The sequence below is a fragment of the Orcinus orca genome, chromosome 19 (assembly GCF_937001465.1).
Source record: "Orcinus orca chromosome 19, mOrcOrc1.1, whole genome shotgun sequence".
Taxonomy (NCBI): Eukaryota; Metazoa; Chordata; class Mammalia; order Artiodactyla; family Delphinidae; genus Orcinus; species Orcinus orca.
The window spans coordinates 41,925,381-41,952,753 of NC_064577.1; the positions used below are offsets into that span (position 1 = coordinate 41,925,381).

General features: G+C 59.5%; 1 protein-coding gene across 7 annotated transcripts in view; it reads right to left on the reverse strand.

Moving 5' to 3' along the window:
• RARA (retinoic acid receptor alpha) overlaps positions 1-27,373 on the reverse strand; it is a 42,784-nt gene that overhangs the window by 14,206 nt on the left and 1,205 nt on the right. The window contains exons 1-5 of one of the 7 annotated variants that reach the window (XM_012537788.3): positions 19,517-20,260; positions 7,692-8,233; positions 6,314-6,389; positions 5,274-5,362; positions 3,972-4,154 (exon numbers count right to left, since the gene is read on the reverse strand). In XM_012537788.3, coding sequence (XP_012393242.1) covers positions 3,972-4,154; positions 5,274-5,362; positions 6,314-6,389; positions 7,692-7,869 — 526 coding nt within the window. In that variant the 5' untranslated portion in view covers positions 7,870-8,233; positions 19,517-20,260. Of the gene's footprint in view, positions 1-405; positions 455-3,971; positions 4,155-5,273; positions 5,363-6,313; positions 6,390-7,691; positions 8,234-19,516; positions 20,261-27,373 lie in introns of those variants that run through there. The other 6 variants (XM_049701397.1, XM_049701396.1, XM_004282764.4 and 3 more) reach the window with 6 other exon arrangements.

The window sequence follows — 27,373 nt, forward strand, 5'->3', positions numbered from 1 at the left end:
GCAGCAGCGGGCGCCAAACCGGGAACTGAGAGGGAGAGGCGGGCCATGGAAGGCAAGTGGCGGGGAGCCCGGGCAGGAGGAGGAGAGAAGAGGGGACGGAAGGGGTAAAAGGCTCGAGAGGAGGAGTGCACGGAGTACTGACGGAGGCTGGGGACCGGGAGAGGAGGGGGCTGCTCCAGGACGGAAGAGGGGCGGGCGTCTCCCCCGTCCCAGTTCCGGCTCCCAGCCTCCCCCGTGCTTTGGTCAGTCCCCGGCCCCGCGATGCCAAGGCGAGGGAGGTGGTGGGCGGGAGGAGGGGGATGGTCCCGCTGTCCTCCCCCAACACACACCCCCACCCAGCCCGGGCCTCATTTGCCTAATGCAATGCGGCTGAACTCTCTCTGAACTCGCCTGGCGGCGCCTCACCTCCGGGTGACCCACCCACCGCTGCCCGTGACATCACCCGCTCGCCAGCCTGCCCGCGGGGCTCACCCGCCAGCCCCCTGCCCGGTCGGGCCGCTCCCCCGGAGACGCGGAGAGTGGCGGCAGGAGGCGAAGGTCTGGGGTGCGTGTGGCCAAGTGTTAGCGCCGTGCCGGGTGTCCCGGGTATGACATTGTGCAGCTCGGGCACCGCGTGGGAATGAGACACCCGGCTTGTGTCATTGTCTGTGACATCATGTGTGACTCCGGCCGCCCGCCCGCCGGAACCCGATGCGGCAGCTCGGGCGCTTTGACACAAACGCGTGCAGAGGGGGCTCTCCCCGCAATGCCCGGCGTGCTTCAGTCGAGCAAAGCCCCGCCCAGGGTGTCTCCCACAGGCGGAACCAGCATGGGCCCCCCACCGCACCGTCTAGCCCTGGAGAGAGAAAAGGAGGGGCTGGTGCCTTTCAGCTGACCACTTCCTCCCGGAAGCCCTCGGGATGCCGGTTTCACTGGAAGAAAGACCTGGGTTGGGTAGGTGCAGGAAGGCGCGGCGGGGGGGCGGGGGGGGGCGGGGGGAATGCCCCAGGAGAAGAGAGTATCTTATTGCTCCCTCTGACCCTGCAGCAGAGCTCCCTCATTTGATAGGAATTTACGTGCTTCCCGAGGATAGAACCGTCTAAAAGCCAGGTTCCTAACATATGTGGTCATTTAATCCTCACAGCAACTCGTAGGAGATAAGTGGTATTATTCCTATTTTACAAATAAAGAAACTAAGGTCTTAGCAAGGTTAGGTGGGTTGTCCAAGATCACACTGCTATTAAAGGGTAGAGTGAGTATTTGAACTTTCTGCCATCAAAGCCCATATTCCCACCATGCCAGGCCGATTCAAGGAAGACTATTTTCTGAGCACCTCCCAGGTGGATACCCTGGGGAGCCTGCCTTTGCAGACCTTATGGTGCAACAGCCATTTAGCAAATAATCACAAATATATATATTTATGTTTATTACTGCATATTATAAATAATTGCAAACTGAGATAACTGGTATTATGACACAAGTAAGCACATAAAGTATGCTTTGAAGAATTAATGTAGGCACCTCATTTAGGTTGGAAGGTCAAAGCAGAGACCTAAAGAAAGTAGAAGTTTAGAAGTTAGGTAAAGAGTAGGAAGGAGTGGAATCCCAGTAAAAGAGCCTGTGCAAGGGTCCTGGGGTTACAGACGTTGGTGAACTAACAGAGGACATAACATAAAATTCAAAAGAAAAAGGAGCAGAGGCCCAGGCTGGAGAGGTGGGCTGAGGCCAGACCAGGTGAGCTTGCTGGATTTTATCTCAAATGCAGGGAGAAACCACAAAAAGGTTCCAAGCAAAGGAGAGGCAAGATCTGATTTACAGTGTTATAAATCAGATTTAACCGTGTGAAGCTGTATGAAGAATGGATGGTAGGAGGGCAAGAGAGACCAGTTAGAACAGTCCAGGCAGCACACAATAGCAGCACAGCCCAAGAAACTGGCAGTGGTGATAGAGGAAAGTCATCAATGTGGCGGGGGGGGGCGTCGGATAGGGGGTAGTGTGGGAAAGGAGGTAGCAAAGAGGACTCTGGTGTGTGGCTTGTGCTACAGCAAAGTTTCCAAGAGTGCGAAGTACAAAAGTCTGCTGGGCAGGTGGACGGGTGGGTGTTGGGCTCCAGAGTGAGGTCTCACCTAAGTGAGGTCTGGGCTGCAGGTGGAAGGCTGGGTGCAAGCCTTGGCTGTCTATGAGATTGCTGGGGAGGAGGGCAGACTGCTTCCACAGCCCTTGGTATCTCCTCCCAAACGACGTAGATCCTGGGCACCAGTTATGTGCTAGGCCTTGTGTTCACAGCTTCAAGGTACTAACGGATCTGGGGCTGTCCCTGCCATCGAAGACCTGGTGATCAGTAAAAGATCTCCCAAATGATACAGCTCACTGCAGGTACCAGGTGGAGAGAGTCACTTCATGGTAGAGAGATGAGTGTTGTTAAGAGAAAAAATAAGGACCTGCGGGCCTTCAAAGGAGGGAGCGAGTGAGCAAGGAAGCGGGAACATCTGTGAAGGCTTCTGAGAAGAGGCGGTATTCGAGATATTCCTTGAAAGATGGATAGGATTTCCGGAGCTAGAGAAGTGGAGAAGTGGGGGTGAGATGCCTGTTCTGGGCAACAGCAAGGTCATGGGGCAGGTCAGAGCAGAACGCAGTGTCCTGGGGCAATGGGAGAAGAGGGAAAAAGGAAGGTTCTGGCCGCCTGGGGGGGGGCAGCGGGGGGACGTGCGGAGGACCGAGTGGCAGGCCTGGGGCCCCGTCCTCCTCTGCCGTGTCCCCCACAACTCCTCCAGGACTGTGTGCTTAGCAGGCCCTCAGCAGGTATGGGCAGAACTGAAGTGGCCTCCGCTTGTGCCAGGCAGGGGTCCCTCCAGTCCCCAACCCCATCTGGAGGGGATAACAAACAGGACGTCATGAGACCCGGGGCCAGACGGACATCAGGTCCCAGTACAGGGTAGCCATCCCCCAAGACAATGCCCGGCTCCACCCAACCCTCATCATCACTGCTTTTGCAGGGTACTTGAAGCTCGCCCAGGCCCTCACCAGCAAGCAGGTCACCGTGGCCTCATAGCAACTTGCCCAGCAAGCAACGAATTAGGAGTCTTGCTTTAAAGAGGAGGAAACAGACTCAGACTCGAGAGAGGTTGAGTGATCTGCCCAAGGCTGCGCAGGAAGAGCTGTCCTTTAAGACTTCTGCCAAGGGGAACTTGGGCCGTGGGCTGAGGTTCCCAGCAGCTCAGAAGTCAAAATGGGGAGGGGAGGGCCTCTATTTCTGATCTAGTCGGGGCAGAGGGCCTCCAGTCTACCCTGGGAGGTCCAGCTCCATGGGCTGTGCCCCACCACTGAAAACGCAGAGAAGGAGGGCGTTGTAGGCACCGCCCCAAAGTGATTTGGAGAAGGGAAACACTTCCTCTTTCCACAGACGCTACCCCTCAAAGGGTAGTCAGGGCCTGCACTGGCACATCCCCATGGGCACAGGGCCCTTGGCACGGGCAGACACAGTGTCTCAGGTCTTGGCCAGCCTAAGAGGACAGGCTTCCTTCCCTGAGTCCCCTCCCCCTGCCCATGCTGGGATCCTGCCCTGAGGGGGCCTGTGCACTATCAATGCTTGGAGATAAAAGGTGAGGGGGCCGCATTTTCATTCAAAACCCTGTCCAACAGTCTTTTGGCTGACTCTGCATTTTGGACCCTAGGGAGGGCACTGCTAGCAGTCCCCCCTCTCCCTGGGCTGTCCCTCCTATTGTCCAGGGAAAGAGTGGGCAGGAGCAGGGGGAGGGAGGATACAGACTGAAAAGGGGAGTGGCAGAGGAGAGGGAAAGGAGAAGGGCTCACACCCTCCAGTCTCTCCAGGCTCCCCCAGACCCCAGGGCCACACAGCAAATGTGTGGATGGAAAGGAAAAGTCTGGACCCAGTCTTTCGGGGCTCCCATCCCCAGCTCCTCTACAGATAGCTTCCAACCTCCCTGCCCCCACTCCACAAATGGAAACAAAATAAGAACGGTAGCTTTTACACTCTGTTCCTACAGTGTCTGTCTGGATGGAGATGGAAGGAGGGTGCCCGCTGAGCTCTGCAAACTCCCCGGGCTGCAGTGGGCTGATCTGGGGGCGAGGATGGGTGTGAACAGATTGTATCCGCAGCTTCCAGGACAGGATGGAGATCTGGCCCAGGCCTCTTATCGGTCTTTCCCTCCAGCCTTCAGGATCAAAAACAGAAAAGGGGGCGTGGCTAGGGGGGAGGCCGTCCCCTACGCCCCCTACTGGGTGAAAGCAGAAGGTCCTGAGGCAGAAGTGGGGCTTCAGCCATGGGAGAGGGGGTTTTACCATGGCCCTGAGCTCCCCACACCCAGGAGGGCTCCCCACAATACCCTCCCGCAGCTGCCTATCTGATGGTAGAAAACAGCCCAGCTGTAAGGTCACTTAGCTCAGCCACTTAACCACCGGTGCTGTTTCCTCATGTGTAAATGGAGATAATGTCCCTCTCCCAGGATTGTCGGGATTAAGATTTGTAAAACAGAGATAAAGTCCCAGGCACACAGTAGGTGCTCCACAGATGTTAGCCTCCCGTTCTCTCCAGCCCCCACCCAGAAAGGGCCACGGTCCCTTTCCACTGTCGTAACACAGGGTACCACGGCAAGGAGACAGCATGATCACAGGCAAGGTGAAGACCAGAGTGCATTACAGCAAAGATCTCGCCTAATCTCAGCCCTCTGAGGGAGGTTCTGGTCAGATCCCTGGGTTACAGACGAGGACACGTGCTCAGAGAGGTTATCACATCTAGTAAGTGGCAAAGCCAGAACTCGCTACACAGCGTACTCCACCTCTCCTCCCACCCACCCACCCCCCGCTCCCCGACCCCGTGGAATTCCCAGGGGAGCAACAAAAAAGGCAGGTTTGTTTCCTCTCCAGCCTAGACTAGTGATAAGAAATAAAGACCCTTCCCTCCCCAAACACACAACACAGACACCTCCCCCTTACACCCTCTGTGCCCTAAGTCACCGCCCCCTCCAGCACACAAACTGACACCCCTCCCGGGCTCTGGGTCTGATTCTCCTCAGACGCACTCGGACCCTCTCACCCAATACACATAAGCCATCGACCCCCTCCCCAACACACACCCAACCTTGACCTCCCCACCCCTAAAACACACCCAACCCTGACCCTCCCCCCAAGGCACACTGAATCCCAACCCTCCACAGTAAGTACCAGTCCTCAGAGACCACGCCCCAGGGGCTGGTCTAGAGGGGGGATCCTGGCCTATCTCTGGAGCTTGCCACTCCGTCTCCCAGGGAGCCGACAGCAGAAGAGATACCCACCTGTCCCCAGTGACCTGGAGAACAGTTCTGTCCTTCCACAGGCCCCCGGGTCTTTGAAGGGTACACCCAAGGTCCAGCCTCCTCCTGACCTGGGGAGAGGAATGGGAGGTGGAGGGAGGACTACCAAACACCTGTGTTGGTGGGAAGTGGGAGGAGGGAGCCTCATGTGCCAGGTTGCCTACAGAAAGGGCGGCAGAGGACCAGAGCATGTAATCGCTCCTTACAGGAATGGGGGCCACAGATGTCCACCCCTCCTAGGAACTGCCTGACCCCCAGCACCAGCCCCCAGGTGGGGAGAGCGGGGAAGGCGAGGCTGCCTCCATGCCTGAGCTTTGATCTGTCACGCTTCGCTACCCAGCGCTGAGAGCCAGGGTCTCCAAGCCCCTCAGCCCTGCCCAAGAAGGAGGGAGATGCAGGGCTCCCTCAGGTTCCTGGCCACACCTCTGGTCCCAGAGAAGGGGAAGGTCAGGGAGAAGCTCAGAGGCTGGGGCCGTGGGTAGGAAGAGAAGTTGTTGTTTACTAGGAAGGGACAGGGCAACCCACAGGCTCACAAAGGGAGGGGGCAGGAAGGGGCATTGCCTAACCCGAAATGTGGGCACCCCACCCTGGGGGATGAAGGTTAGCAGGATGGGAAGTGGGGTACCCGGAAACCCTCCCCACCCACCTCTAAGAAAGAGGAAGAAGCTTGCAACATTCAAAGAAGGGTAAAACATTTGCTTGTCCGGCACAAGACAGGGCAAGGTCAGGGGTCAGGCCCAGCCCCATCCAACCCTCCATGAGCCAGGCCCCAGGTGGACAGAGTGTCTGGGGCTCTGTTCCTATCACCTGGGGAAGAGCAAGCTGTCCACCGGCACCAGGCTAAGCACCCTCGATGTCGATGTCTCCCTCCCTGAAAACCCCACCCTGGCAGGAAGCAGACACTCCAGTCACTGGAGCTGGGATATGAATCCCAGTCCCCATGGACGCAGGCACTACCCCACACAGACACACCCGCTCCTTCCCCAGCAGCCCCGAACCCAGACACTGGCCTCCCCCATCACCTAGCATAGACTGAAGACCAGGCCAGAATCGGCGGGCGGGCTTCCAACTCCCACTCCCAGGTCAAAGTGCTGGCAGCTGCACACCCCCAAGGGAGGAAACAGAAGGTAGAGGTTTGAGTAGGCAGCAGCCGCCTGCCCCCTGCCCCAGGGCACAAAGGGTAAGGACCTAAAGGAGCACAGACTTAGAGCCCCTGCTCCCAGTGGCTGGTGGGGCCTGGGAGGGAGGGGGCCACCGTGCAGCCAGAGGAGGTGAGCCAGGAAGCAGTGGTGGCAGTGGGCAGCCGGCCAGTGTGGGCAGTGAGGCGCCCAGCCAGGGCCTGCCCCAGGGACAAAGAGACTCCCTGGCTCCGGGGAGAGGGCGCTGCCCCCACACTGGGAAGGGGGCACTGACCCAGCCCAGCCGGGGCGCACAGGGCAGCGGCGCCAGGCATGTTGCCAGTGGCCACGGGAGAGGCGGTGGGTGCCCGGGGCAGGGTATTCAGTACCTGCCTGCCAGGAGAGGTGGGACACGTTTCCCAGGTCAGCAGCTGACCAGCCAGCCCGCCGTCCACGGCCCCCTTCTGCTGTTTCCACCCCCTCCTGCCCCAGGCCAGGCCCCGGCTCCCTCCCCCCCGCCAAGCCCTGGCCCGGCGCCCAGCTGGGCCCTGGGGGCCCGAGTTACTGTAAGCGTCCTGGCAGGCCCGAGGCCTGGACTCTGCCAGCTGGCCATAGCTGCCGCCACCTCCCACTACCTGGCTCGGCCAGCCAGGGAAGGTTACCGAGACCCCCACCCAGCCAACAGGCGACCCCTGTGGCAGAAGGCGGAGGCGGAGAGGAAACACAGGCCCAGCCAAGAGCAGGCTTGCATCCACAGCCGGAGTCCAGGCTGAGCGCCCCCTCCTGGGACCCTGCCCCGACCCACCAGGCTGCCTGTGGGCCCCCCCTCACCCTCCCCACAAAGGGAAGCACCACCTAGCCTGGCCAAGGCGAGGGGAGGGGATTCTACGCCTTCAGGCCCCTTCCCCCAGAGGCACTGGATGGGGCGGGGTGGAGGTGGGGCGCTGCTCGCAGTAGAGCTGCCATTTCCACCAAATGTCGAGAGGTTTGTTTACCCGCCTCCAGCCTCCGTGTCCAGTCCTTGGAGCTATTTATAAGGCCCTCCACGGCAGAGCACTGGGTGGGGGGCGGCGTGAGAGGCGCCGGAGGACAGCACTGTTCAGCTCTCCCTCTGTCCCCCGCAACACCAAACGCAGTCACAGCCATCAGCCTACAAGCCCCCCAAACAACGATCCCCCTTGTCTGGAGGAGCCCTCGCCACTGCCGAAGAGATGTGCCTAGAGGCCCACCTCGGCCTGCCGCCCTCCACCGCCCCTCCCACCATGCCCACCACTCCACTTACTGGCCGGGGATGGCGTGCTATAGCCGCTAACTGGAAGCTGGTGCTGGAGAGTGGTCAGAGCGCCCGGTGGGGAGAGTCCACCCAGCATGGGGGGGAAGAAGAAGGCGTAGGGGGGCACCGGGTATCCATTGAGGTGCCCGCCCCCAGGTGTTGGGCAAGAGCTGCTGTTACTGGCCATGCCAAGCAGCCACAGTCAGAAGGGCAGGCAGACAGTCTGGCCGAAGGCTCTGGCAGGCTTCAGGCCGCCTCTCCTCGGGTCATGGGGCCTGGGCCCAGAGCGGGTTTGGGTGGTCAGCCCACCCCCCCTTCTGTCCTGGAGCTGCGGTCCAAGGCTAGCAGGCTGATCTCAGCCTCCTGGAGCCCCCACTCCAGTTGGGGGCCAGGTGGGCTGGGGGACGTCCCAAGAGCCGGTCCTTTGGTCACGCACTTCTGTGAGCTGACACTTTCCCAGGAAGGTCCAGAGCTGGCCTTCAGGACGCCGAAAGGATCCCTCTCCTAGGTGGGCCCGAGCTAGGTGGCTGGGGAGGCCATGTCCTGTGATGCTGCAGAGAGAAAAAAGACAGGTGAGTGGGCACCGGGGAGCAGGCGCACGGGCATTCCCCGCGGAGCTCCCCAACCTGGGCGGCCAGCGATTTTCCCGTGGCACCCGGCTGAGCAGACAGCTGGCACCATGCCTGGCTGGCAGAGACGGCCTGGGAGTAGGGCCCAGACACTGCTGGGGGTGGCAGGACAGCAGAGCCAGGCTGGGGAGACGGGGACAGAGCCCAGAGCCGAGGAGGACTTCTCACCCACAATCCTGAGAGGAAAGGGTCCCCGGTGCCATGCCACCCCAGAAGATTCCTGCAGCAGAGGAAGGCAGCTGGCCCTCCTTCCCCCAAAGCGGGTTACCTGAGGTCAAGATGCAGAGAACGTGTGCTTGAAGGGAGGAGGGAGGGGGAGGAAAAGCCGCTTCCCTAAAGCGGTGGCACTTCTCAGAAAAATGACTCCTAAGCCAGGGGGCCCCCGCTTACACCACTTCCCCCCAAATCCAAGCCCGAGCACCCCAGATGGGTCTGTCCCACGGGCTGGAGGGGAGGCCCGTTTACATACATACAAATAGGGAAATGGGAACTGAGGACTCCTGGGTATCACCTCCATTGCCCAACAGCATGATGGGCAGGGACTGCCCAGGGTGGAAGCCCCCTACTCCCAGGCAATGGAGGGGCAAGGGAGACTGATCTCAGAGTTCACCCACATACTCTGTCTGCAGAAGCAACCTCCCTGGAGAGGGTGGGAGGTGGGCAGAAGATGAAAGGCCAGATGCCCCTCCACCAGTGCATCCACAAATCCATACCCTGTTTGAACAGCTGGGACCCGAGGACACGCAGAGATAACACCACGGGTAGCAAGAGACAGAGATGAACCCAGAAATTCCACGTCACGGTGAGACAGACAGGCAGCAACAAGAGCAGAGAACGAGACGGAGAAAGAGAAGCATCCACAAGAGGTCCAGGAGGATATATATAAACAGTATCAATAAATATGCACGTATTTATATATGAGTGTGTGTATATACCCACACATATGACATATATGAGAGACAAAAGAAAAGAGACAGAAAGAAACATGGCCAAGCAAAACCACAATGAGATACCACTCTGCATCCACTAAGATGGCTATAATCAAAAACACTGATAACAAGTACGTGAGGATGCGGAGAAACTAAAACACTCAGACGTTGCTGGTGGGAATGTAAAATGGTGCAGCTGCTTTGGAAAACAGTGTGGCAGTTCCTTAAGAGGTTAAACACAAGAGTTATACGACCCGGCAATTCCACTTCTAGGTATCTACCCAAGAGAAGTTAAAACATAAGTCCACACACAAACTTGTACGTGGGTGTGGCTGTTCATACCAGCACTCCTAATAGCCAAAAAGTAGAACCGACCCAAATGTCCATCAACTGATGAACGGATAAATAAAAAGTTGTACATCCATACAATGGAATGTTATTCTGCCATAAAAAGGAACAAAGTACCGATATACACGACAACATGGATAAACCCCGCAAACATGATGCTAGTTGTAAAAGACTACCTATTGTATGATTCCGTTGATATGAAATGTCCAAAATAGGCAAATCTATAAAGGCAGAAAGTAGACTGTGGTTACCAGGGGCTGGGGCATGGGTCCGAGGGAAATGGGAAGTGACTGCTGAATGGTATGGGGGCTCTTTCTGGAGTGATGAAAATTTTCTAAAAGTGATTGTGGTGACAGCTGCACAACTCTTGTGAATATATTAAAACCAGTGAATTGTACATTCTAATGGGTGAATTTTATGGTATATGAATTATATCTCCATAAAGCTGTTAAGAAGAAAGAAAGGCGGGGAGGAAGGAGAGAGAAAAGAAAAGAAGACAGGGCCACAGAGATCCCAAATAAGGACTACCTCCCTTTCCAAGCCCTTCCTCCCCAAGCTCCGGCGGTGCCAGGCTCCAGGCTCCAGGCTCCAGGCTCCAGGCTCGGACCTGGAGTCCAGAGGACACACACATGGCCAGCGTTTGGCTGTGGACCATGCCTGGGATGGGGGAGTTCTGCCAAGGCCACTATGGACGAGGCCAGGACTTCGGGGCCCAGCCGCGCCGGCCAGCCAGCCTGTGACTGTGCGGGGCTGAGGGAGGGGGAGGGGGACAGGTACTTGCAAGGAAGGGGGCAGCTCCCCTATTGTTAACGAGCATGATTTTGACTGTTACTAATTATGACGACCATAGGGCCTCTCTTCTTACTCCTGAATGAGGTGCCCCCTTCCTTCCCCACGCCCCTGCCAATTCCCTCCCGGGCTCCGAGGCTGACGTCAGAGGAGCAGGGACCCCACCCGTTGGCCAGCTGCCGCTCTGGCCCCCCACAACCCCGAGGGGCGCCACACAAGGGAAACTCGAGCCAGCAAGGGAGGGAGGGGTTGGCTGAGCCTCACCAGCGTTGACAGTCAGACCCTCACATATGCGCACACCCACTTGCAGAAACTCACACGCGCAGCTCCAGGGAAAGCGTCCGGTGGACAAGAGCACGCGTGCTTGCACACCTAGCCTGGGTGCGTGCGGGCACGCACGTGACACATGAGGAGAGGAAACCCGGAGATGCGATCCCTCCACACCTGGGCTCCACACACAGTGAAGCCGGCTCCAGGCCTGCATGCCCGGACCGGGACACAGCTCCCCACAGACGCACAACCACAGCCTCAGAGTTTCCCAAACTGCACTTACCCTGGCCCTCACCCCGCCAGGCGAACCTCTGCACCTGCCTCCCTGCGGGCCGGCCCCCCAGTACACAGCAGGGTCCACAGACACAGAGAAGCACGCCGGTGGATTCACGTCCAAATGGGGGCCGGCCTCTCTGAGGTGAGGCCCAGGAAGCCATTCACTCAGAACCCAGGCCTCCTGACCCAGCTTTTGCGGGGTAGGGGGCAGCAGCAGATTCGATCTGGACCCTCTGGAGCCAACCCTTGACCCCAGAGGAGAGATTAACGACAGCCGCCTTAATGCCTCAATTCTGCCCCTGAGGAGTTTGAAACTGGACCGTACTTCAAACCTCAGCCACAGATACACACCCCAGGGAGAGGCTGGAAGGTGTTCCCCACCCCCATCGGAGCCTCACTAAAGGAGCTCAGCCTGCAAACTTCAATGCAGTTAGCTCCCTGGGGAAGGCCTTGAGCCAAGGGAAGGGGCAAAGGTTACAGAAATGGGCCAAGGGCCAGGCTGACCAGGGAACAGGGATGGGCAAGGGCAGGGATGATGGGGGCGGGGCCAAAGAGCACAGCCCTGGCCTCAGAAGGTCCCTCTGGAACTACGACCCTTGGGGAGATGCCTGGGCCCTGGCCCCCTGCACCCAGGGGTGGAGAAGACACTGTCAGAGAATCGAAACCAGCACCAAAGAAAGGGAAAACAAATTACCCACATCCAACCTCCATCCTATGCCCGCCACCTCCACTGCCCGTGGGCACCCTCCCTTGAGGGAGAGAAAAACCACAGGCCCACACCTCCCAAACCCGGAGCCCAGCCTCGGCACAGCAGAAAGGGGGGGTGGGGGGGAGGGCCAGAGCACCTGCCACCAGCCAGGCACCCCTGCCCGCTGGGGCCTCCCTCACCCTCAAAAGGCTCCAGGATCCCTCCCCCAGTGTCAGGTGTCCCCAGCTACCCGTTCTTTATGTCCCCAGAGTCACACATCTGGAGAAAAAGGCAAATGTTGGCCAAGCTGTGAAGACAGCAGAAAGAACCAGAAGTCTGAAGGGTCAAATCTCAGCTCTGCCACTTTGGGTGACCTTAGGCGAGTCACTTAACCTCTCTAAGCATCTGTTTACTCGTCTGTGAACTGCCTACCTCAACAACCGGCTGTGTGATTTAAGAGATAAAAGTCCTGGAAAGCACCTAGCACAGCGCCCACCCGGCACACAGGAGGTGCTGGGCAACGGGTCCCCTCCCTCCCCCACGCCTGCCAGCACCAGGTCGGGGCCTCCCTGGGCAGTATGTCTGCTGTCCCTTCCCCAGCCAGGGCTAGCAGCTGCTGACAGGGCTGAGCGGGAGAATTACCCATTTTCCAGGGTCTGCTTCCCCCCAGACTGAGGACAGGAATGTGGGGAGAGGAATATTCGGGGTGTGGGTGGAGGCCTGACCACAACCCTTTCCCAAATTCCCTTCTTTCATTTCACAAACCAAAAAAGGGAAACCTTTGGACATGGGGAGGGGAGGAGGGGAAGAGGAATAGACGATTTCCCCCCCTACCCTCAGGGAAGAGGAGCCAGGGGTCCCCAAACCCAGCTGGCCCTGCCCCCCTTCTTCACCCAATCCCTCCTCTCTGCTTCCCAGGCTACCCCACTACCATGGCTCGCAAGGAATAGAAGCCAGGCAGTCCTGGACGGGCTGAGAGGAGGGGATAAGGATTGGGGCGCTTAAAAGAAGGGGGGACAGGGGCTTTCCTAGGCATTCTAGACAGTCAGTGAATCATATGCAAATGACACCCAAAGCTCCAGCTCAACTTGGGGGTGGGGGACAGGGACTCCAGCCCTGACGGAAGCAAAGACCCAGCCCCTCTGGACCCCCTCCCCTGTCAGGAGCTGGCAGAGCAGGGCAGGGCGGGACAGGGCAGATTTCAAACCAGAACAGTGGGCTGGAACTATTTATAAACTTTCCAGAAAAATACACACACACTCACATACACGCAAAGCCAAAACCTCTCCCCTCCCCCACACTCCTCAGATCAGCAGAATGGTGAACATTACTCCCTTTTCCCCCTTTTTCCAGAGGCCCCTCTCTCCTCCTGGCTACTCCGGTGCTCTGTTTACCTTTTGCTCTCCAGGCTCTGGGCTGCAGGAAGCCAGCAAGGCCAGCCTCATTTTGAAAGAGACCACCCCAGGAGGGCCTGAGAAGGACCAGCGGGGTGAGGTTGGGACAGTGGAGGGCACCTCTTCCCCACCAGTCCTCAGAAGCCCGGGCCTGCCTCGCTGGAGCTGGGACTTGTTGGAAAACCTGCCCCAAGCACGTGCAGGGCCTGAGCACATCTACGGAGAGAGTCAGGGGAGTGCTGAAGTCCAGCGTCTGGCCTCTGGATGCTGCCACTGCCCACTGCCTCAAGACACAGCACCTAGTCCCAGAAAAGTGGATCTGGTGTCTCCCCAACTTGTACCCGCCCAAGCTTCTGCCCCAGCTACACAGGGCTGCCTGACCTCCACGGGCCATCATCCCCGCAGTGACTGAATACCAGGCAGAAAGGGCAACTGGACAACCCAAGCCCAGGACAGGCCAGGTGCTGGGAGGAGAAAGTGTGTGTGGGGGGGATGTCTGCTGGTCAGGGCAGTGTCCCGACTCCGCACCCCAGGGGCTGCACCCCAGAGCCCCCTGGGAGATGTGCCCAGGGCCTCCGAAGCCCAGGGCGGCTGAGGGGCCCACCTGGAACCAGAGCTGAAGCCTCCCACCCAGTCTTCTCTTGGAGCAGAGAACAGGTGAAAGGGCAGGGGGCAGCCCAGGCCTCAAGGAGAGGGATGGGCCCACAGGGAAGGAAGAAAACAGGAAGAGGAAGAGATGAGGCTGCCGAGGCCACAGCCAGACCACAGGAGTGTGTGGACCACACAAAGGCAGCTCTCTCCGGGTCGGGGACCGAAGGGGCACAGACAAAAGGGGACACCCCCCCAGCCTGGAAACCACCGTCCTCACAGCCAGCCTGGCACGGGGCTTTCCCCACCCCCACCTTGGCAGCTGCCCCCTCACCACTGTCTCCCCTCTCCGCGGTGCAGGAAGCATAACTCTCACAAGGGGCGGGGTCTGCCGAACACACAGAGCAGCAGGTATGTGCGCGGCTGCGCGGCTGCAACCCGCCTCCCCCAACCCCTCAGCTCTGCCCCAACCCTACCCCGGGGCGGACAGACTGTCGGCACGACCCAGTGCTACCAGCCCCCTCCCGGCGTCCTTCCCTAGGGACCCGGGCTGCAGGGAAGCCGGGAACGCCCGCCCCCGCCCCCCTCCCGCCTCAGGATATCCTTTTGGCTCTGACCCCAGACCAGGCCTGAGTCAGACCGTGCCCCGCCCCACACCCCCCATCCAGCGACCCCCGGGAACTTCCTACGCCCCACGCTCCACACCCACCTACTCAGGTGGGGCTAGAACTAGGGGGAATCTCTTCCCCTCTCCACCCCCAGCTGAACAGGGAAGCCCACCAGGGGGTGGGGCGGATGGTCACAAAGTCCCAGGACCAGCCCCTTAAAGCACAGGGCCTGCGATATCAGGGTAAAGCGGGTGCAGGCTGTGTGTGGAGGGGAGAGGAGGCCCTGCAGACCACCACCTCCCCGGCCCCAAAACACACACAACTGGGGATCCTGCCCAGAGCCCCTCCCTACTCCAGCCTGGACCCCAAGAAACCACAGAAACTCCCTGGGGAAGGTAGTTTCCATGAGAACACAGGACGGGAGAAGGCTCCAAAGGGAAAGGGGCGAGGGAGCGGAGGTTCCAAGAACGGGCATCTTTCTGGGACTGCGGGACCCAGGCTGGAGGGGACAGGGTCTGCACAATCGGTCAGATTCACAGTCAGCCAAGCACAGCCAGACGTGGTCACAGTCTCCCCGACGCTCAGTCTGAGTGGGTGGCTGTGACTCCTTCCCACAGACAGAAGTCTGGGGTGCCCTGGGGGATCTGGGGCATCGGAGACCACACACACTCAGCTTGAAACAGCCCCCTGGGCATGCCCCCCAATCCCCCCCCAAAACTGTGGGCCTAGGGGGAGGGGCAGCTCCCTCCCCAAGAGAACCAGGGTAGTGCCCAAGGCGGCCATCTCCATGGCAACCAACAACAAACATCCCGGGAACCACAGAGGGCCAGGAAGTGACAGCCACGTGACAGGAAGCCAGTTTTTTCAGTGGGGGGGGGGCGAGGAAGATTGTTAGCAGCCCCTGGGGAATCAGCTGTCCCCTAAGTTTCCCCTACTTGGAACTGGAGGGAAGGGGTCAGCTGGGAAGGTGGCCACACACATACACCCGACCCCACTGCAGTGTGCGCAGCCGGTCGCAGGGCTGACGGGCCCTCCCTTCCCGCCTGCCACTCACGGTTCTCCCCTTTGGGTCCCCCTCCCTTCCACTTCCTGCCGTGACTGGAGATCAGAGAACTCCCCACCGCAGCTTCCCCTTCTCAAGTCTCGATTCCTGGGCTGAAGGTTTACTGTGGGGCGAGGGACACAAGGAAGGAAGGCTGGGGACCTGCGGTAGGACCCAGGGGACAGAGGCTCCAGGGGAGGAGCCGGGAGGGAGCTACTCCAAGGTAGGTGTGTACACACAGGCACACATAGAGCGAGTGGGTCACGGTGGCACACCACCGGGGCGCAGTGACACACAGAGACTGCCTGACCTCAGGCAGCTCTGGGGAAAATCGAGCAGGGCCACTGGATCCGCCCCGGCGCGCCCCACTCCAGCCCAGTTCCTGAGCCTCCGGGTTCAGCTCAGGCGTCTCCTGGCTTCCAGGCAGGCGAGGTCTCAATAGTGCCCAGCCCCCACCGCCTCTCCCCTGCCTTTCCTGCTGAGGAATCCCCCTCCCTGCTCCAAGGTGCTCGCCCAGACGAGGGCACCTTGGCCGGAGGCGGGGGGAATGGAACCTCCCGCCACCCCCCTCCCCTTCTCTGCAGATGTCCCAGACTATATTTAGCCCAAACTGGGCGGCTAGCCAGACCCAGACTCCCCACTGGCCCGGAGCTGAGCTCCCAGTTTTTATGCAATTAAAACATTAACAGAGAACCACCCCCATCCACACACCCCCATACCCCCCAGCCCAGCCAGAGCAGCCGAGCTCAGAAAACACGACAAGGGCAGCCCAGCCCTGCAGCCAGCGAGCCAGCGATGCGGCTGGCGGTCATCGGGCAAGCAGCAATAAACTCATCCCCTTGCCCATGTCCTGGGCCCTATAACCCCCACAGGCAGGACAGGGACATCACCCACCAGATCAGGTTGACACTTGGTGGGGGGGGGGTAGGCTTTCCTTGTTCCGGGGCCGGAAGGGAAAGGCATATCCAGTGGGTGGGGGGTTGCCTGGTTGCAGAAATTCCACCTGTCATTTTGCAGCCCCCCTCCCTGGCCTGCTCCAGTTACAGGGCTGGGGGTTGGCAACAGGTGCTGGCCAGGCTGGCAGCAGTCTAATCCCCCACCCGCTCCCCAGGCTGACAGTGGTGCCTGAGGTCCAGGCAGGGGCCCTGGCCAGCAGGATGCTGGGTAAAAGAAGGAGGCACTGCTGCCTGGTGGGGAGGGGGCAGCCCAGGCCCCTTCTGTAAGACCTGGCCCCCTGGACTCTGTGATGTGTGTTGGAGGGTCTGGGGAAGGCAGGGAAACCTTAGTTCCACCGCACCTATTTCATTTCCCCACGATGCCAGGCCGGGCGGGCTAGAGTGTGGGAGGTCTGTCTGCCTGCCTCTTCCTCCTCCTCCTCTCCAAATTCCAGGAACAGGCAAGGGAGGCTCCAGTTGCAGAGAGAGAGAGAGAGCAAGCAGGCGGTCCCAGCTGAGAGGGAGGGGGGGCGGGGACTGGAGCGGGAGGCAAGATCCAGACGAAGCAAGAGACGCCCACGCCCACGCCCAAGCCAGACAGGACAGACACACCGACACTGACACATTCTCACACTCTGGGCCTGGTCCCCGAGTGCCGCCCACTCTGCAGGGACACCCAGACTCCCTCAGCCAATCCTGCCCATCCCCAGAACACTCCCTGGACACACACAGAGAGCCAGGCCTTCGCTCCCACCCCACATCCCCCCACAAACCCTGTGGGCTCCGTACAGCAGCCAGAGGGTGGAAAGGGGAACAGAGGGAGGAAAGACAGCAGGCGTCAGAGAGGACATGGAGCCAAAGCCCTGGGAACTGGGGTATCAGTTGCCACACTCCTTTCCCAAAACCCAGTAAGTCAAGACAACCCTGGCCATCTTGCCAGGAGCCCTGCCAGCTTCCCACACTCCCCAAACCACCACCACTAGAAAGGGTGTGGGGTGCTGGGCGAGTGGAGATTACCCCATTTACTCATCACAGGGATAGGATTACCTTCCCCAGATGCCCATCACCCCCAAACCCAGACAGAGCTCCTAAATGGACCCCAGAGTCCCAAACACACCCACCCGTACAGCACAGTCTGGGTCCTGCCCTGCCCCTGCCACCCAGAGGACAGGGAATGGGGCACTGAGGTTTTATCTGGGGGCAGGCCCCACCCTGTCACATAGTTCTGAGGACAACCCACCTAATACCCTCAAGTCTGAGCAAGGAGTGGCACAGGGGTGGGGGTGGAGGGGTTCCCAGAGGGCAGAGCCAGCTTCCAAGACCAAATGATTTAGGGGAAGGGGAGCTAATTAACTGGAGTCTGGGTCAGTACCCCCAAAACAGACCTTAAGGGCCACTCAGACAATGCCCTTTCCCCCCACAATAGACATGGTGGCAGGAACCACGTCATGGTACATGTGGGTGACTATGCCCAGCAGGGCGGCATGGGGGTGATCAGGATGGGGCTGCCCGCAGCTAGCTTCCTGCCAGGCTGCCACATGGCTGGGAGGTGGAGGGGGACCAGAGAGATTTCCCAGAGTGGTAGCAGGGGCATTTAGGGTCAACCTGAAGGATGGGGATTTGGGGGCTATAAGAGGAGGTGGCCGGGATTAAGCGGTTCCAAGCCCAGGGTCTTCTCAGAACTGCCACTGCATCTGCACTGCCCTCATCAGTCTGGCCGGGAAAGTCCTGAGGTGACCACCACATGCACACTCATTAACACCCTCCAAATCCAAGATCCTCAGCTCCCAAGGGTCAACTCCAGTCTGACCCTAGTGACCGCTCTGTCTCAGGACTGACATGGCCCAGACTCCCAGGCAGAACTGACGTCCTAGCCCCTCCCACTGCACCAACATCTTTCATAGCCACAAACTCCCTGATTCCACAACTACCCCTCTTCTTCCTCCAGGTCCAAATACTCTTTCTCTTATTCCCTCCCCCAGACTCCTCTCCACCCCTCACAGGGGAAGCCCCAAGGCTCCAAACCACCCCCCACGGCACCCTGGGGCTTCCCCAGCCCAGCCTCCCCATCAAGCACAAGCCCTGGAAGAGAGTTTGGGGCTTGAGCCCGTTTCCTAGCGAGACCTGGCAACCTTACTGAACCACTTCCCCAGAACCCTGCCCTATGACCACTGCAGCCAGGGAAGGGACAAGAGATATCCCTGAATCTCCTAACCAGGAAACTGGAGGAGGAATGGCAGTTAGGAGCGGAAGTGAGGGTTGGGGGTAAGCAGCATGGGGTGGGGGAGTGGGGGAGTGTTCCTCTGAAAACACACACACACACACACACACACACACACGTGCACTCATCTCGCAGGTAGAAGGCAATCTGGTTACAGAAGAGGGAGCTGGCACTAGTGGGGGCCAAGGGTACCCCTCCATGCCAGCACGTGGGCAACCTATCCAAGGTAGGATGAACGGTGGAAAAGCGTCTCCAAGACCGGGGGGCTTTTCTTATCTGATTTCCACATGAGTTAGTCCCCATCCCCAGCCTAGCACACTGGAGGCCTGGCCTCCTTCTCACGTAGCCTGACAATAGGGCAATGTCCAGAGAGGGGAAGGGGCATTGCCAAGCAGATTTTCCAGCGCCCCCCTCCCACATACACATCTGGCTAGCAGCTTCCCCGCCTTCTGGGTGGCACCAGGTCCCAGACACCCTCAGCAGAGCAAAGACGACCAATCTATTCCTTCCTCCCTACACCCGCAAAAGCTTCCATGACTCCATGGTGCCACCCGACCCAGAGACATCCCTCCCTGGCTGCACTGGCTCCCGTCCCCAATCTGACGGCTCCCCGTGCTCCACGGGGGACACCAGCTGAATGGGCCCCGCCCCCCAACCGGCTGCCTCTGGTGGGGGTGGGCCCCCGCGCTGATTCTCCCCAAACCACAGGGCGGCTCAGATAACAGGAGGGAAAGAAGGAGGGGGCTAGTCCGTTGGGCATCCGATCTCTCCCCAAACAGGTTTGAAAGTCTTTTTGTTTTGCTTGTTTGTAAGGAGAAAAGTGAGAGAGAGCAGGAGTTCCCAGCGGCGGTTCTGCCACAGCTCAGGCGCCGGAGACACGCGCGGCAGACGGCCCCAGACGCCTCACGGCTTCGCGCGAAGACACGGGCGCAGACAGACGGGGCTCCCCCACCCTGAGCACGGTGGCGCGGGGTTGGGAAGCCTAGGAAACCCCAGGTTCCCGTCGGAACCCGCCCGGCACCGGGTCCCCGCCCACGGGTCCTCTCAGGAGCAGGCCAAGGGGCCGCGATGCCTGCGGGAGCCGGAGGCTCTCTAAAATCCCCGGGGGAGAGGTTACCTCGCAGTGGGGGGAAGCAATCCGTCCGGGTCGCCCGCGAGCACGGCGTCTGCCCTGACCCTGAGCCTTGGAGCCGTTCGGCGTCAGGGGTTGCGGGGTCCAGGGAGAGGAGCGGTTTGGGGGGCCGCGGCTCAGGGGCGCGGGGCGAAAGCAGCGGCCATGGCGAGTCACGTGCGGAGGCTGAAACTTTACCCGGAGCCCCAGACCGGGGGGCGGAGGGTACCGAGCAGCGGGGAGGCCCTCACCCTCGGGCCCGCCCCCGTCCGCCCGCCGACCAATCAGAAACCAGGGGCGGGCCCACAGCATCACGCCCCCCCCGCCCCCTTAACAGACCCGGGAAAGGGCGAGTCTTAAAGGAGCCGCGCCTAGCAGAAGGCTGGACCGTGGGAATCTGGGAGAATCCCTCCCTCTGCCCCAAAAGGAGACATTCAGAGCGAGAAGGGGGAGTTCTGCGCAAAAAATGGAAGGAGGGCTCGGTAGAGAAAGGACTGCAGTGTGCGGTATCACACTCCCTTCACTCCAACGACACACCCACACTCACAGGGGCAAGGATCATACGCACACAACCCTCACACCTAAACCCGGGTTTGAGGGACTGCGACGTAATATGGAAGCGAATACAGTGACTCCGGCCCTATCTGTCAAGCCCCTGACTCCCATAATTATAATCCTCCTCCAGCAACCCCTTGAAAATGAGAGCTGTGTGACCTTGAGCAAGTCGCTTCCTCTCTCTAAATCCTAATTTTCTCACTGGCAAAAAAGGAGTGCAAAAGCAGATAGACCGCCCTCAAGTACACCTGCTCACCTCGTCTCCCCCAAACACGTTTCCAGCTCAAGTGGGTCGGAGGAACTCTGGCCCAACCCAACCCTTCAGCAAACCCCAGAACCCTCCCCCAAAAAGGACAGCGGCTCTTGTGATCTTCCAAGAGCCGAGTAGGGGGCGCCCAGGAGCACCCCTACATGCTACGGGACTCTCAGACCCAAAGCTTCTTTCTCCTGGCCCAGGCTGGAGGAGCCAGGAAAGCTCGCATTCTTGTTCCAGCGGGGCAGGATCTGAATTACTCTCCCTCTGCAGAGACGCCAATCCCCAACACAGCCACAAGCCCCCTCCCAGCCTGCTGCTCCGTTTGGGAGGACCATCTCCCCACCTCTAGCAGTCCACTGGGGGAGAGAAAGAGGAATCAATAGGGAACACCCCCCTCCCCGTCCCCGGTCAGAGAAGTAGCCACAAGTAACCCCACAGGACTTCCCACTGGAAGGGGAAGTGCCACACTCCCAGGCCTCCACCCCTGACCCGGCTGGCAGAGCTCTCAAACCCACCGGCCCGACGGCCCCCGCTTTATAGACAAGGAACCGCAGGCTGGGAGTGGACACGGGTTTAGTCCCCGATCACCCTGGCACCGGTTGCACAGCCGGGTCTAGGACCGAGGTATCTGATTGTCTCTCTCCAGCTTTGGGGCCCCAGCCTGGGTGAGATAGGACAAGCAGGGTCGGCGGGACGCTGTGCCCTGAGGTCCGGCGGCACAGGGGGAGAGCGTCCGGGCAACGCTTCCCCAGGCCCCTTCCCGCCTGCTGGGCCTGGCCGTCTCCCGCTCCCGTCTGGATTTCCGTCCGCCGGTGCGAACCGCCCGCCCAGCCCCTCCCACCCTGTCCCGTCCAGATCCATCAGCAAACATGCGCTCAGCAGGCAGGAATGCGCCAATGGCTCCCAGATGTGGACGCCGACGCTTAACCCCTTCCCCCCCAGCTCCCCCCCCCCCAAAGGCGTTCTAGCTTGAGTCCAGCCAGCAGCAGGGGGCGCCGCCCCGATGAGGGACCAGCCTGGGAGGGGACTTAGTGCCAGCCAACCCCCAAGCCCGCACAGGCTCCTCCTGGCCTACATTCTACCAGTCTTCCTTCCCGCGGAGGCTAGAGGGGAAGGATCACAGACACAGAAATACAAGTGTGCACAAACACAGGTATACTGCCTCCCACGAAGGGTGGCCTTCATGTACACCTGCCAGCACAGAGGGTCAGGTACGCTCGCGCACACGGAGATGCAGGTGTGCAAATGCACACCCAGGACACGCATATGTGCACACGCACGTGCACATTCAGAGCACACCTGTATGCACATATGTATGCACATGTATGCACACAGAACAAGCACATACAAGACAGGCATCTGTGCGTATGCACAAGGTCCCGAAGCAGAGGGTGCGGGTGCGGCACACTCCTGGACAGCAGTAGACCCTCAGGCACATGAGGGAAGAAATTCATGCGCCCACAAACCTGCTCCCCACAGGGGGCAGTTGCTCACGCACAGAAGATCCGCACCCAGGTATACAAGCATACAGCCTGCACACCTTGAGGGCACTCCCTCCCTGCCCAGCTGAACTCCAGCTGTGCTGGGCCCACTCCAGTGTCCCCACCCCCCCACCCTCCAGGGACCCTCATGCAGGAGGGAGAAGGAGGCAGCAGGAGACTGGCAGAGGGAGAAAAGCCACAGTCCCAGGTGCTCCTCACTCCTTAAAAAAGACACTCCTTCTTGGGGCCTACCCTTCCCCTGCTGCAGGCAGAAGGAGATGGGCTGGGGGAGGAGCCTGAGCAGCTGGCTGCCCAAGACAGGGATCCCTCTTCCCACTAGGGGAAATCTGAGCGAGCCCTGATAGGTGCAGGCCCGGTGACAGGCCCCCCACACAGACAAAGGAGATACAAAACAGCTGTGAAACACCCCGGGAGAGCCCACACTTCCCCGAAAACAAGGCCTCCCTTTCATGGCCTGTGGGGAACTCCTGCATCATTGGTAATCATCGGAACAGAGGATGGGAAACTTTGACCATCTGGATGCAAGTGGGGTGGAGGTGTCTGCTGGAACCCGAACCGACCCCAACAGACTCCTCTCCCCCTCTGCAGCCACCCAGCTCATCCCCAAAGCCCCCTCATGGCTCCGCACATCTGATTCTCACGGTCCTGGAGGGTCATCTAGGGCAGGGCTCCTGTTTCCATTGTACAGATGAGGAAACTGAGGCTCCACCAGGGAATTGCCTTGCTCAAGGTCATACAGCTTGTCGATGGCAGACCTAAGATTCAAACCCACAATCCCCTCCGCACAAGCCCTCCCATTTACTCTGAACGAAATACATTTCCATGCGGTACCCTGCTCCCTCTTTCTTTACCCTCTCAGCAGAGCATATGGAAGAAACACCAGCCTTGCCTGGCTCTGCAGAGTTGTGGGTGGGGCCAGGGCATGCCAGAGAGAGATCAGAGAAGATGCTGAGGGCTCCACACATAGTCCCCAACCCCACCCGCAAGCACGATGCCCACCTGCCCAGCAGGCACGGCCAGTGACTCAGCTGCATCCGGGGGAGATGCCAGGGCAGTGACTCACCTACCGAGAAGAGCTGAGCCTGGCACCTTGCCAGCCCCAGGACAGAAGTGACTTAGTCACCGAGACTGTGATATCCAGCAGGAACAGCCCAGGGACTGGGGACAGGGGCAGGCTGTGTCCTCCATGGTTATGTGCATTACAGGCATCTTGGGGCAAGCCATGGCTTTACCCACCCCTGCCCCCTCCCCACTGCTCACCCCCACCACGCCAGGCCCTGCTCCAGTGCAGACAAGTTTTGTGAGACCCCCTGGGCTGCCCTGCCTCTCCCCTGAAGCCTGCCCTTTGCCCATCACTCACCACCCACTCTCCCAGCCCTGCCTCCGCCTGCCACCCAAGTTGTACCCAGGCTGTGAGTCTCCTTTAACATGTCTTGGCAACACCTCCTGCCGCCACAGCCCCTCTCACCACCACCCGCCCCCCCCCCAAATACACACATGCACTCATACACACTTCTGCCAGCCCTGCTTCTGCCAGCAGCTGCTGAAGTTGTTCAGCAGGAGGGGAATCGGGAGGGTGGGGTGCAGGGATCGAGTTACCAGAGGCTGATGGGGTGGGCTGCCACCCAATCCCTTCCCCAGCTCGTCCTCCTCCCTGGGCACAGCCTGCCTCACCCACCTGCTCCCCTCCCACCTCTGGCTGGCAGTGGACTCCACCCAAGCTAGAAAACAATAAATGTTCAAGGGTATTTGTCATGCTAAGACCAGCCCAGTATATGAGAGAGAGGGAGAGAGAGAGAATGAGAGAGAAGACAGCGATGGACAGAAAGAATAATTCCCGTGCTCAGTGCCCAGGCTACAACCACTAGGTGTGTGTATCTCTGCGTATGTTGAGCCAGAAGTGGACTGAGTAACTCCCCAAGTCCTGGGAGAGTTGATGGGGCCCAAGAGGAGCCGACCGGCTGAACAACCTCAATCCATTTGCACTATTGATTTCTCATACACTGCAGCCTGCCTGATGCGGGGGGGGGAGGAATGATAAGTAAGCCCCCCAGAGACATAGAAACTGAGCGGAGAGGGGGGAGGGGCCCCTGCACCCAATCTGTGGCCCACTGAGACCGTGGCAGGGGACTAGGAGCCATCGGGTGGCAGGAGGGAGGGTGGGGAGTTGGATTCAAGCCTGTCTGGGACACCTCCTTCCAGCAGCATCTGAAGCTGATTCAAAGAAAGAAGGTGGGGGACAGAAGCACCATCAGCGGCTACACAGGCAGGGCTCTGAACAACTGGAGAGAGAGGGTGCCATTCATACCCTGGTCTATGGAATGGCGCCCCCTGCAGCTGTGCAACATGGTGGCCCTGGGGATGAGGCTGAATTCTGAGGAACCACGTTTCTGCACTGAACTTTCTTACCCTGCACCTCCAACCAGCTGCCTCTGCCTCTAGGCCTCAGAAGGGCTCACTTCTGACTGTGATCAGAAGCCAACAGCAATCTCCCCATGCCTACCCCCTTCCTGGTTGAGGGGGATTGGCAAACAACCACCTTGACCTAGGCACGGCAGGATGGGCACTCACAAAAGGCTCTGGAGAGTCTGGAAAGCTGCATCCTAGCCCTTGGTCTGTCTCTAACCCATCCTGGGACTGTAGGCACAACCCCCAGCCCTCTCTGGGTCTCTAAAATGGAGTTAGACCGAGATGCCCCTTCTCAAAGGGGTCTCCAAGCTCCCGGCTCGCCAGCCTGTGAGACTTTTGGAACCTGCCCAGCACCTTGATTCACATCTGTGGCCACAGGCCACCTAAACAAACCCCAGCCCTGACCTCCTTCCAGCCTGGACACAGACTCTCTCCACATGGTGGAGACTTATAAACACACCCAGCTGGGGTTTACCGGAGACCCTGTGTAAACAAGCAGAGAAGGAAACAAACCAGGAACCCAGCCCTTGCTGCAGGAGGGGAGGGAGCACAGCCAGGTCGGGGGAGAGACCATGACAAGAGAAAAGCAAACAGTGCAAGGGGCCTGGGCTGGGGTTCCAGTGCAGTCAACGACTGGTTGAAGGTCCTAGGGCAAGTCACATGCCCTCAGTCTTGCCCTCTGTAAGGGGGAGGGATGGTCCAGGCACCTCTAAAGCCCCTCTGGTTCTGAGTCTATTTGGACAGAGAGAGCCCAGTCCAGCCCATCTACCAGGTCAGGACCCTCTCCCCCTCTCAAGGTTCTACCCCTGCCCGCCACGCATCCTTGCTCTGTCTGCTGCCCCTCTGGCCCTGCCTCACTCCCCCACCCGCCTGCTTACCCTCACCTTGGCCAGCCCCTCTGCCTGCCCCGTGCTTTTCTGCACGTCCCTCCTGCCAGGGGACAGACCAACTAAAAATAGTCCCTGCAGCCTTTCTCGCCCACAGCTGCCCAAAGAGCAGGAAATGAGGGGGGCAGGGAGGCCCATGTCCTGCTCTCCCCCACAAACTCCCAACCCCAAATCAGGTCCAGCCCTCCAGCCTGGGGCTAGTGCCAACTTGGCCATCTCGAGGGCATCCCACACCCCTTCTCTAGGGGGAGGCCTGCCCAGAAGTGCCTACAATCAGAGAGCTGTCCTTACCCCACGGGAGGAGGAGAGAGGAGGCCAGCGGTCTAGAGGGAAACCTTCCCAATTTCTGAAAAATCAGTGCCAACCACATTGTGGGCACCGAAAGGGCAGGGCCTGGCTCCACTGACTGGTCTTTTGAGGGCAGAGGGAATTGGTGTGGGGAAGTTTGTGCTGGTTTTCTTCATCCTGGCCCAGCTGGAAGGAAGACAAAATAGTGCCCCAGCCTCAATTACACTAATCCCCCGCCCCCCCAAACGTGTGGGTGCAGACAGAGGGGTTTCGGTAGCCCCCCCCCCCCCCCAGATACCATGGGAAAAAAGCTCAAGAGGCTAGATCTTGGCTCCCACACGGAAAGATGGAAGCCTGGAGGCAAGAAGAGGCCATGCCTGCCAGGCTGGGCAGATGCTGCCCTGAAGCTGAGTCAGAGGTTAGGAGGGAGGGGCCGGGGTGCTGGGGCACCAGGGGCTACAGTGCCCCGACCCCTAACCCACCTGGGATTTCTGACACCTCCCAGCCCTGGGAGAAGGCCCTCCCCACGCAGGAGGAAGGAAACCGGCTTAGCGATTCTCTGGAGGCCTGCAGAGCAGCCCTGCACCATGAGGCAGGCGGGAAACCCAGGAGTCCTGGCGCCCGGCCCAGAGAGTGAATGAGAGAAATACCTTGGAGTGGAGGAAACAGCCCAGAGTGAGGCAGACACATGGTGCCCCAGCAGCTCCCAGATGTGGCCCTTAAGGAGGAACTGGCCAGAGGGGCTGGATGGGGCAAGCAAACACATTTCTGAACAAGAAGAGAGAAGAAAGCAGAGCCCTGGGGATGGGCAGGGGGCCGGGCCAGCCGGTCTCTCACCTACTCTCCTCTCCTCCTGGTCAAAGTCCGAAATGCTGAGGTTAAGGGCACTAAATATCAAAGAGGTCCTGGGGTCCTAGGTGTGTTCTCCAGTTCCCTTATCTCCAGACCCCAGCCTGTTCGTTCCTGAGCTTCCCCTGGCACCCCTTCCCTGGGGCCAAGCCAAGCCAGGAGTCAGCAGGCCCAAGGTGGTGCCTAGGAGGCCTGGGCAGTGCCAGGGGCAGCCCTCATACCATCCTCCCACTGGCTTCCCTCCTGCCTGCTCTCAGCCGCCACACATATCTCAGCTGTCGAATCCGATTAGGGCTCCTGCCCAGTGAGCCAGACAAGGAGGCCACTGGGCAGGGGAGAGACAGGCACAAGGACGCTGAACAGGAATGACAGGAGGAAGGTGGAGATGGGGCTCAGGGGAGAAGGTATAGAGCCCCAGAGGAAAAGAGCTGGGGGCCAGCTACAACCTACATTAGGGGAATTCTGCAGCCCCTGGGGCAAAAACCCTGTCTGCTTCCTCCATCCCCCAGATGGGCAAGGATGGGGGAAGGGAGCTGAAGACGGAGAGATGACCTAGATTAGAAAGAGAATCCCATCCTAGAAACCCCCCCCGCCCCCCCCCCCGCCGGCCCCATTACTACCATTTGCACTGGGCTGTAGGATACATTGCTTTATGAGGTCTTTATGGCCGTATCTCTATTAGGCAAGCGGGTCTTGTTACTATAGCCATTTTTATAAATGAAGAAACCAGAGGCTTAGAGAGCTGTATGAATGCACATAGTTAAAAGACCGAGCTGAGTCTCACATTCAGGCCTGATTCTCAGTGCACCGCTCACACCTCACACTCAGAATTTACTTTCCTTCCTGGGTCAAGAGCAGAATGAAGTCACGCTATTATCCAAGTTTTCCTCTAAAACCAACCCTTCGGGGATCTGGGGGGTCATGGAGGGATATAGAACACACCCCACACCCAGACAGAGTTACCAGATAGGGATGTGCCACTCACCTACCACACAGAGAGCTAGAGGGGTTCCCTCAAAACATGACCCATCTCTTCCATTGCTCCCCACCCCAGTCTGCTACGCCCAGAGGCGACACCCACACTTACAAACACGGTTACCCCGACAAGCCATACACC